This window comes from Podarcis filfolensis (genome assembly GCF_964270895.1).
Source record: "Podarcis filfolensis genome assembly, chromosome: 1".
Classification (NCBI taxonomy): domain Eukaryota; kingdom Metazoa; phylum Chordata; class Lepidosauria; order Squamata; family Lacertidae; genus Podarcis; species Podarcis filfolensis.
Window position 1 is genome coordinate 106,891,182 of NC_139604.1, and position 11,223 is coordinate 106,902,404.

General features: G+C 45.8%; 1 protein-coding gene across 10 annotated transcripts in view; it reads left to right on the forward strand.

The window, feature by feature from the left end:
• The window catches only part of TMEM63C (transmembrane protein 63C), a 66,081-nt gene extending 55,945 nt beyond the window's left edge, over positions 1–10,136 (forward strand). For 6 of the 10 annotated variants that reach the window (XM_083612537.1, XM_083612542.1, XM_083612541.1 and 3 more), the window contains 5 exons: positions 881–986; positions 2,320–2,487; positions 2,834–2,949; positions 4,409–4,480; positions 4,703–10,136. In XM_083612537.1, coding sequence (XP_083468663.1) covers positions 881–986; positions 2,320–2,487; positions 2,834–2,949; positions 4,409–4,480; positions 4,703–4,915 — 675 coding nt within the window. In that variant the 3' untranslated portion in view covers positions 4,916–10,136. Of the gene's footprint in view, positions 1–880; positions 987–2,319; positions 2,488–2,833; positions 2,950–4,405; positions 4,481–4,702 lie in introns of all 10 variants that reach the window. The other 4 variants (XM_083612533.1, XM_083612539.1, XM_083612535.1 and 1 more) reach the window with 1 other exon arrangement.
• Positions 10,137–11,223: the final 1,087 nt, after the last annotated feature.

The following is an 11,223-nucleotide window of genomic DNA, read 5'->3' on the forward strand; positions in this document are numbered from 1 at the left end:
ATATTGGAAAACAAGGACAGCAATCTTGGGAGAAGGGTTCTAGTGGCCCAGGTTCTTATGGAGCAGGAATCTCATGAAAGTCAAGCTGTATTTGGGAGTTCACTGTCATGATATTTATCATGCAAGGGGCAAAGAGAGAGTTGAACTTGCTGGACCCACTTCTTTTACTGTGTCACCATTTCCTGGCCTCCACTGCCTTCCACACTTTGGGGGAGGGAGAAGGTTTGAAGTGGGATCTACACATGTCTAGGCTCCCTGTGTGCACAACCCTGCCTATACAATCCTGGTTGTGTATTATGCTAAATAATGTAGGGAATCTCCCCTACTTTAGACTTCCTCCTCCTGTGAGTGGAGGGTGGTGTGGCTGGGCAGTGGAGATGCAACACAGAGGCCCTTAACATAATTTCAATCACATGAGTATTAGACACCCAAAGAGGGCTTCTGATGGGCCCAGAGCAGCCAATGCTTAACGCATTGACCATGGTTAGCACTGTTGCCTAAACACTGCTTAACATCCCAAAGAAACATTGAAACCATGATGTAGGGCATATCTAAGGAGATGTTAGCAAAACCTGATTGTTGCTTTGCAGGCAAGAGAAGCTCAGGAGGCAGGGAAGCTGCCTCTACAGCAGTTTTCTCTGTGCAGGCCAATGTAGTGGGTTTGCAACCTATTTCAACCATGATTTTGCATCCTAGTTTGTGGCCAATACTTAACCATGGTTTAGGTACATAGATGTAATGCTTAACCGTAGCTAAGGGAAACAAATCATATTGGCTCAAGGCTTTTAAGTGTGCTAACCCAGCCAACAAGTGTTCTTTTAGCTCTCCTCATGATGAAGTAGAAGACAACAGGATAAATGTGCTGCTGTGTTTTCCTTAGAACCAAGCTTATGAGTTCCAGTTTGGATTGGAGTATGCCTGGACCTGCTGTATATTTGCTGTTGTCATGACCTATAGCATCACCTGCCCCATTATTGTCCCCTTTGGTAAGTATCTCTGCCAGCCCCCCAAAGTTCCTGTCCTTGTCTAGTCACTTGAGAAAACTAATATCCTAGTCAGATTTCAGGATGCATGGGGAAGGATATGGGGAATAGAGATGGGCTGCTGGGCAGGGCAGCTGCTGAAGTTTGCCTAATAGGATTCAGGGCAAAACGTGGGGCTCTGCTACCATGCAGTTGCATTTCACAGCTGAAAGCAGCCTTACCAAAATCCACATGGCTGCACTCCAATCCACTGGGCAAACACTGGGCTGCCATACGTTCTACATTAAAAAACTTTAGATCAGGAGTAGCCAATATGGTGCCCTTCAAATGATGTTGGACTCCAACTCTCATCTTCCCCAGTCAGGGATGATGGGAGTAATCCAACAGCATCTGAAGGGCACTATAATGCCTACCCCTGTCTTAGATGTTTTTATGCATTTGTGCTCAAGGCTGTAGCCTTGACACAAGAGGAAGGACCGTACCTTAGTGGTAGAACATGTGCTTTGCACGCACAGAATCCCACATTCAGTCTCTGGGAAACTCATTCTGAGACTTTGTAGAGCTGCAATCAACTGGTAGAGACAATACTGAGCCAATTAGTGTAGATGCTGCTGCTCTGACTCAGTTATAAGGCAGCTTCCTGTGTTCTTCTACCAACACACACACCAAGATATTCCAGGCTCCTCTGAATTATTAGTGTTCTGGGTTTGGTTTGGTTTGGTTTGGTTTGGTTTGGTTTGGTTTGGTTTGGTTTGGTTTGGTTTTAATAAAAAGCAAATCTCTAGCTCAGGGTTTCCCAAACTTGGGTCTCCAGTTGTTTTTGGACCACAATTCCAATCATCCCTGACCACTGGTCCTGCTAGCTAAGGATGATGGGAGTTGTAGTCCAACAGCAGCTGGAGGCTCTGTGTAAATAATGTAATAATGTGTAAATAATGCATATTAAGCTACATTTATTTAGGTTTTAGCTCTTTCACATTGAATTATAATACCCCATTCCCAAAGTACACTTTCTGGACAGAAAATGACTATGGGCTTGTACTTTGCCCGGTGTACAGGATTTGTATTCCATTCTGCCCAGTACTCCTGGCTGCCAGCAACTCTCAACGGTCACAGGCAGAGGTCTTTCCCAGCCCAGCTACCTGGAATCCTTTTTTAACAGAAGAAGCCAGGGATTGAATCTGGGGCCTCCTGCATGCAGAGCACGTGTCCCACTACTAGCTAAGCTGTGGCCTCTCCCACTGAATCGTCTGCTGCAAAATCTCTCTTGACCAAGCCCCTTATCTTCTTGCCTACCGGCATCTCCTTTGACCATTCCTTGTCCTTTTGCTCCCAGGTTTGCTGTATATGCTGCTGAAGCACATGGTTGACCGCTACAACATTTACTATGTCTACATCCCCACCAAACTGAACCAGCGCATCCACACGGCAGCTGTGAGCCAGGTGGTGGTAGCTCCCATCCTCTGCATGTTCTGGCTCCTCTTCTTCTCCGTCATCCGACTAGGTAGGCAAGGGCTGCCATCAAGCATACCCTGAGCTGAACCTTCTTCCTCTAAGGCTGGGGCTTGTTGACATTTATTTAGGAAAGGTTGAGTAGTATCCAGACTGAGCGCATCCATTTACCCCCACGAAGTTGCTTTGAATGTTGTGTTGGCTGGGGCTGGTGAGTCCAATAACATTTAAAGGGCCACAGATTCACCACTGGTGATTTAGAGAGCCCTCATCCAGATGTGACAGGCCTTGCTCCTTACAAAAGCGGGTTTGGGTCTCAGGAGTTGCAGACTACTTTAAATTGTAGGCAGAGAAAGCAATGGCACCTAATGTCATTTCCTGGTCTGTCAACACTGTAGGCTCCATCAGACCCATCACCATTTTCACCTGCGTGGTCCTTGTCTCCTGCATCCTTTCTTCCTTCTTTGGCCTTTGTCTGAAGAAGCTGCATCCAAGGAAGCCCTCCAGTTACCAGGTAAGAAAGGCAAGAATGTGCCCAGTTTACTGTGTGCTGTTTCTTACATTTGCTCACGACCACTTGTCACCTGAGCTACATGAGGAAAATCCAAGCATGGGGAGATGGTTACCACAATATTATTTACGATGCATGTACACACTTCTCAGACTAGCATGTTCCACCCACAACCACTTTTAAAATGTTGCGCTACATACATTTGCTTTGAAATGGATGGATGCGTGCATTAAACCTTTTACCAAAAAGGTGAAATGCTTGTCAGATCTACTTTAGAAAATACATATAAAGAATTGGATGCCTCGGAACACATTCTGAATGGAGGAGTTTATCTTTGGTACCAGAACTGATCTCACAGTCCTGTCAGACTAAAGTCTGGTCCTGGTTAGCATTCTTGGTTTCAGCAGCCAAATTTAGGCAGGGAAAGTTGTTTTGTTGCTGTTGTTAAGAGTCAGGAAACTCTTGCTGATACACCGCAAACCAGGCAGAGATGTACGAGTAGACCTTATCCGACCTCTACCCCACTCCTTCTGACAAATGACACAAACACAACATACAAATACGCAGAATACCGGGGGGGGGCGGAAATCAACTCTCAAATGCTGACCAAAAGAATATAGTTCTGTCACGCAGGTTTGGATACTGTAGGTGAAGCTGTCTAATCTTGGAAGAATTATGTATGTGCTTATTGAATCCTGATGACTCCAATAAGGAATTGCATAGGATTTCAAAGTATCACCAAGAAAACAGAAAAAGAAATGCTGCTGCAAGTCTTGCTGATATTTTACATTGTATGTCTTTGCTACTACTGGGTACCCCTTTTATGGTTTCCTGGTTATTTGGGGCATTCGTTCTCCCTCTTTATGGTTGTATTATTCTTCAGTATTACATTTTTGTACCTCAAAAGGCACTATAATACACTGAGTCACACAACTATTTTTCACTTCCCCACAATCTTAGTAATTGCCCTTGAATAGCCTGAAAACAAAGATAAGTGCATTCTCAGAGCGTAGTGACAGCTCATTTTGTGCCTTTTAGGTTTGTATTCCACTTTTTCTCCAAGGAGCTCCAAGCAGCATGTGTGCTTTATGGTCCATTTTGTCCTCACAATAATTTTGTGAGGCGTTTTAGCCCATGATCTTCGTGAATGAGTGGATATTTGACCCGGGGGTCTCCCTAGTCTAAGTTCAGTAGTATATCCCCTTACACGAGGGTGTTTTCACAAGGCGTCCACCTCAAAAATAGCCATGATCTATTGACCTACAGCAGGGATGGAGAAGTTTTGACCCTCCCATTGGTTCCAGCCAGATAATAGGAAATGTAGTCCAACAATATATGGGGGGCTCCAGGTTTGTAACACTTGCTTTTGGGAGAATCACCATTTTGGGAGCTACGGGTCGAGCATCAATCCTTGTTTTTCTATCCCTCGCCCAACTTTATTCTCCTCTCCACCTGCAAGCAGATGTCTGAGCAATCTGAAGGTGCCTTCAATGATACAGAAAGGAGCAGCATTTCTTCAACCCCCAATTCAAATGTAAGTATATCTTCCATTTCCTGTATGCCTCCCTTCCTGGCCTTGCACACTTGCTTGCAATATCCCGGTTCTCTCGTGCATACTGGCAAGGTCCATGTGCCAGCGTTTCTGCAGTCACTGTCCTTTCACAAAAGGGAAGAGTTACAGGAGAAATTTGTCCTTTCAGCAAGATGCAAAGCAAAGGACCTCGGAATTGTAACTTCCTTGCTCTTTGTGTTGTAGATGTTTGTGGCTACAGTGCTTCAGGAGCCAGAACTAAGCCTAACGCCAGCAGCCTCCCCAGCTCACCAGTCTTACGGCACCATGGGCAGCCGCCTGGAGCAAGCTGAGAACATGGAGGAGGGAGGCCTGCAGAGCTTTGAAACAGAGCTGGAGAGCACGGAGGGTGAATACAGAACCGGGCCGGTGCTGGATGACCAAACCCGCTATCATTGACCACCTGCTCTCAGAGTGATGAGACAGACCAGAGAAACATTTTGAGTATTAAGAGTGCCGGAGGGAAGCATTATGTCCCAAGGCCTAGATTGCTCTGAGTTGCCATATCAGTCCTGCTCCAGTTTTGAGCAAAGGTCTGGTTTTGCTACTTAGGCCAGAACCACTCAGGCTGATGCACAATGGGCCTTCAGTGCTGCAGTTCTCTTGGCCACAGTGTTGGGATGGCAGCTCAACTCTCCAGCAGAGATGGAACGAACAGGGAGGTTCTGCGTAGGCAGTGTTACTTCAGTTTTTTACTCCCAGCTGTTTAGCAGCAGCATGTTCCACATGTTGCCTCTCATCTTTCTGCTCCAGGGCTACAGACTGCCATTGCTTGACTCTTTTTGTGTCTTCTGACAAATCTTCCCTTCTCTCCGTTGCCCCAGTTGGTCTCCCTCGCCTTCCACTATTTTTGCTTTTCATTTATATTCTTTTTTTGGTAGAGGAAGATGTTTCTCTCATGGGGGCAGCCTTCTCTGCTCAGGCCAGCAGGAGCAAGAGACTGTTTGGATTTAAATAGCATCATGCGCCCAGTAGCTACAAACCTTTCTATAAAACATTTGGGTGCAGGTGTGTGGAGTAGAGAGCAGAATGGTGACTCCCAAGACACATTCAAGTTGACTGCACAGCCCAGTGTGATGCATTTGTTGCAGAAGCAAAGTCCCAATTGTTTCCTGAATGCAAGAGGGGCATTTGCAAAAGACAGGTGCTTTAGCTGCTTCATTTTTTATATGCCCATTTGTTGCTGCTGCAGTTGTTGCTTTTGCCCAAATTCACTGCCTCCGAAAAAGGACTTTCTTTCTCAGTGTGGCCTAAGTGACAGGCCTGACTTGTCTCTGTTTTTCTAGGTTTGACTGGTTGTGTGCTTTACGCCCAGAATAATTGCCATGTTCGGATTTTTGCTTACCTTTTTTCCAACCATGTTGGAAACTGCCTGGTTCCTTGTTTGAAAGCAAACTTGAAGGCGGAGGGGTGGGGTGGGGGTGATGAATGAGATTGTGTAGAAGCTGAGCCCAAACCAGACAGGACAGCGGCAGAGCTGTGTGTATAAAACCAGATCTGATGCAAACCCCTAGAAACCAGGGGTAGAGTCAAACTTTTAAGGCAAAAGGAGAGCGTGTGTAGGAGAGGAGCTAAACAAACAGCTAGTGCCCTGATTAGGGGGCTAGATAACTTTCTGCAGGGGGTTGAGCCCTGGGGAGGGTTACGGGTTTGGTACACATCACTCATATGCCCCTTTTGCTCCATAAATTGGATCTCCACACCTGCTTGACTTTCAGCATCTTCGTTACAGATCCAAGTTTAAACATATGGCTTATGCCACGATCACAGCTAATTTGGCACTGGCTTGAGAGTTGGGTGGGATGGCAGACAGGCAGTGGTGACATCTCGACCCTTCTGTGACAATAACCCATTTGTACACCAGCATGTTCTAAGCTGCCAGTGCACAGGCTGCATGATATCACAGGCCCAAACCTGGCCAGCCCCCTTGCCTCCAAATGATAGGTGTGCCTGCCAAGATAGACTTGTGCATGGGAATGACTCCATTTTACTTCGAAACCTCCACTGTTGTATAGGACTTTCTCTGGCTCAACTGCATTATATACTAGCCCATTAGATCAGTGCTTCACCATCATTCATGTCCGTAGAACATGAGACTCTTAATCTATGATTCTGCGAAGTCCCTAGGAGTAATGGAGTGGGATTTCTCTCGTGGGCCGCTGTGCTCAGAACCTGGGATGAGGCTGCCCAATTTTTTTTACTTAGGAGCTAAGTAAAAGCCGCAAGAGAGCAAGCAGGAAGAAGTATTAGGTGATCTGCATACAAATCAGAATTGCCATGCCTTTTTTCTAGCAGGACTCCTGTGCGCTGAATTACTGCCTGTCTCACAGCTCTTAAGCGGGTGAAACTTTCCTAGCATGCTGGTGCTGTAATTGGGAAAGTTGTTCCCAAGCTACTCTGTCGCTGTTATAAGAGGTTTGCCTCTTAGATTTCTGCTGTCCATGCAACTGTCAAAAGGCATAGTAGGTGTCGGGAGAGAAGGTAGAAGAAGCCCTGTTTCCATCTTCAAGGCCTGTTTTGAACAGGGCAGATCTAGGTTGCCCACTGCTGTTTGAGAAACAGAAAAAGCACCTTGCGATTATAGCTGAATAAAAAGATTTATATTAGAAGCTTACCTGCAATTACTATCCAGGAAGTAAATCCCATTAAAAGCAGTGGGAATTATGCCCAGGTAAATCTGCTTCCCAGAATTTCCTTTTCTTAGCTGAAGATCATTCATACACCTTGCCACAGATAAAAAATGCCTATAACGCAGCATTCCTTCTAATATATAGAGGCTGCATAGGGACTTCATAGAGTAAGTCTCCATTCCTGCCCCCATGAAGCAAAAGCCCAGCATCAGAGGCAGCACAAAGGCTTGGCTACATCTGTGTCTCTAGGGTGAGCTGCCCACTTGTTTCTTGCTTAGTTACTCACATGTATGTAAGAAAGGCAAACTAGATAGAGTGGCCAAATGCAAATGAGGAAGGACAGTGGCACCTATGAGAGTTGTGCAGCAACTTAGACCTGCTGAAATCCCTCTTGTGTCCAGATATTAATGGTTGTGGGGCTCTGTCTTCTTTTGCATCTGGCTACCTTAGGACTAGTTAATTAAAAATTGGTCACTCTGCTTTTAGTTCACCCAGAGAGGAAAGGTTAAACGCTTACACCACCACCAGTGCAACAAGCTACCGTATTTTTCACTCTATAAGACTCACCAGACCACAAGACGCACCTAGTTTTTGGAGGAGGAAAACAAGAAAAAAAATATTCTGAATCTCAGAAGCCAGAACAGCAAGAGGGTTCGCTGCGCAGTGAAAGCAGCAATCCCTCTTGCTGTTCTGGCTTCTGGGATAGCTGCGCAGCCTGCATTCGCTCCATAAGACGCACACACATTTCCCCTTACTTTTTAAGAGGGAAAGAGTCTTATAGAGCAAAAAATACAGTAATTCATGACCACTTCTGCTTGGTGTTTAGTGGAATATGTTGGGAGATCCAACCACAAATTTGCCATGGTCAACCCTGTACAGCCTAGAACTCTCTGCTGAGAGGTGGTTTCCAGAGTCTCATGCAGAGTACAAAAAAATCCCCACCTTCAATGTAAGAATTAACAGGCAAATTATCAGTCAGCTGGTACGATGAGATACGTCTATTTTGCTGGATGAACACCATGTTGCTTGAGTGTACGTACAGTAAAATACAGTATATTAATGTGTAGTCCCATGTAGAATTTTTTAAATGTGTTTGGCAACCCTGAGATCCTTTTAACTGGGGAGTGAACTTCAACCTTATCTATGCAATACAGATTATCTTTCATTGCTTTAGTTTCTCTCATGTGCGGCCACGGAAGAGTCTGTAGCATTATTCTCCACACTGCAGCCTTTTATTATGGAAAGAAAAGGCACCCTTTTAAGTTTATTGCCTCAGTGTAGTAGTAAATGCAGCAACCCAATTTCAGAAGCAGTTTGTGCCATGCACAGTCACCTGCCCACTTTTTAAAAAACAGGCGAAGGAAAAAATGGACATGTTAGTGAACAAGTGATGAAGATACAGGGAGCCATAAAGCAATCTCCAGTTTAACCGAAGAGAGTTAAATTCATTTTTTTAAAAACTGGGTTGTGGATTGTTTAAAAAATAAATGTTTTTTCCAGGGGCTGGGGGTTCTTGGAAGCTGTCCAAAGAGGAAACAAGCACATGCATAAGATGAATGGTCGGTCTTCTTGGTGTTTTGAGGTTTCGCAGAAAATTGTGAGACAGTAAATTGTTTTTGCAGACTGTGTCTGCACCTTTTGATGTTGCTTGTGGCCTGCGACTGTATTAGTTCTTCTGTTCCAGGAGCCAGTCCTGTCGCCTGTGACAGGTTTCAGAGGCAGAGGGTTGGAATGTTGAGTAATCGTAGCACAGAAGAGGGTGTGTGTGTACACATATGGAATAAGTCACGTGGTTACAAAAGAGGACTGGCTGAAATAAAGGCAACACACCACTCTGAAACTGGACTGGTGAGCTCCCATCCTCCAGAAGCTGGCAGGATTGCAAGGCTCCAGCTTTGTGGGTATAAGTTTACAAACCTTTCCTGTACCCTTTGGGGACTATCTGCCTTTAGCAACATTTGGTAATGTACATCGTTGCTCCTAATAATCTCACACACATGTCTGTTGCAGGATGTGTAGTCATATTGTCCCTAAAATAGTCATTTGAAAACTTGATGTGAGCAGTAGAGAACTGGTGATTCTGCAAGATCCAGCACCAGCTATGTCAGTGAATAGGTGGCATGAAGTACTGTCTGTCTGCCTTGGTAAGATTGCTTGGCTCATCCTCCAATGCAGCAGGACTGAGCTAATGACACATCTGAAGCTATGCCCACATAACTTGGAGGAAGCCCTGCTGACTGCAGTGGAACTTAACATCTGAGAGTATGCACAGGGTCAGGCTTCTGGTGTATTAGAGGATAGGGCCTCCTTATCCAAATTAGTCTCTTTTATGTAGTATCAATAGTCAGGCATCTCTATGCTATTATCTGTGCTGGGTTTTTTCAACATTTCCCACAGGTAAGAAATTGTAGCCACTCGAGTCCTCAAAGAAGGGAGCAGCAGGCCCACATCTGCCAGAAGGAGAGGAAAGGTTAATACTTCATTGAACGCTGTGGCTCGTTTCTGAAAGGGGGAAGGTTGTGTATGCCTCACAAACAGGCAGAGAAGTTGAGGTGTGGAACCCCAGAATGTGACTCAGTTGAAGGGACTCACCTTAATCCAGCACGAATGCCATCACAGGTTTCTCCCATCCTATTATCGAGTGCCGTAGCTGGCTGCATTTGAGGAAGGGGTGGTCGGGTCCAGTGCTGTAGCGTGAGTAAGTGGTTCCTGACTACTCCCTCCTTGGAACCTATGAAATTACCTTTGCCTAGTCACATGCTAATGTAGCAAACCTCGAGGCCTCCTGTCTTAGCCGCTTCTCTTTTATGGAGGCAAAGTGCCTGTGAGTTGGGTATGGTGTCTTTGGGAAGCTCTGGTCTTTTGTCTTTCCCTTGGCTGTTGCCCTCTAGGAATGTGCCAGAGTTATGTATCTTCTTGTTATATTTATTGCTATGACCGTGCCTTGAATAAAGTTACTTCGCCCAGCTGGTGCCTGGGGTTGAGCTGCACATGTTGACGCAGAGTGATGCTAACTCAAAACAGGAGGAGAAGGAGGCCCTTGCCAAGCATATCAGAAACCTGAGAGGTCCCCTTTTGCTTTTGTTCAATGAGAGAGCAAGGTCTTGGGCATAATGAGAAGGAAAACTCAAGTAGTTTAGGTGGTGTGATAGCCACCTTCAAATAGCCAAAGGGTTGCCACATGGAAGATGGAACAAGCTTGTTTTCTGCTGCTGCAGAGGGTAGGACCCAAACCAATGGATTCAAATTACAAGGAAGGTGATTCTGCCCAAGCAATAGAGCTTTCTGACAGAGCTGTTCAACTCTGGTACAGACTCCCTCAGAAGGTGGTGGACTCTCCTTCCTTGGAAGTTTTTAAGCAGAGGTTGGATGGTCATCTGTCAGGGATGCTTCAGTTGTAATTCCTTACATTGCAGGAGGCTGGATAAGATTGCCCCCAGGAGCCCCTCCAACTCTGTATCAAAAACAGTTTAAAACAACTTGAAATCACAAAAATAAGGTGAGTCCTGAAAATATATCAAAAGGCAGGCTGGAGAGTTGCATCTTCCGCATCCTCCAGAAGCTGTATAATGAAGGTGTTGGACACACCTCTGTGGGAACCGAGCTCTGCAGATTAGGGGCTGCGACAGAAAGTGCCCTATTCCAGGCCGCCACTACCCCAAGCCTCAGATCAGAGGAACTCCCAAGAGGGCCCCCTCTGCCAATCTCTACCCGAGGGTCTGTAGCAAAGGAGCCTGTCCTTCAGCTGCTTGGCCAGTGCATCCCTAGTCAAACTAAGAAATAGTATTTTTTTAGCCTCTGATAACCTCACTCCCACCCAGGACAAGTCCCCACCACTCTGGTAATGAGAAAGGATACCTACTGCTGCTGCTGTTGTAGGCAGCCATCTGCCTCGACAAACTCTTGCTCTGGTTACTATGGAAATGGGAGCTCCCACAAAGCTAGCTTCCTCCTGCCAGGATTCTTATGCTTAGTATAAAACCACAGGGATGGTAAATTCCCCCTCACTTTCGGAGGAACTCTTGCAGTTCTAGTCACCTGGCCCTGACCTAGGAGAACTTCCAGACATCCACCCAC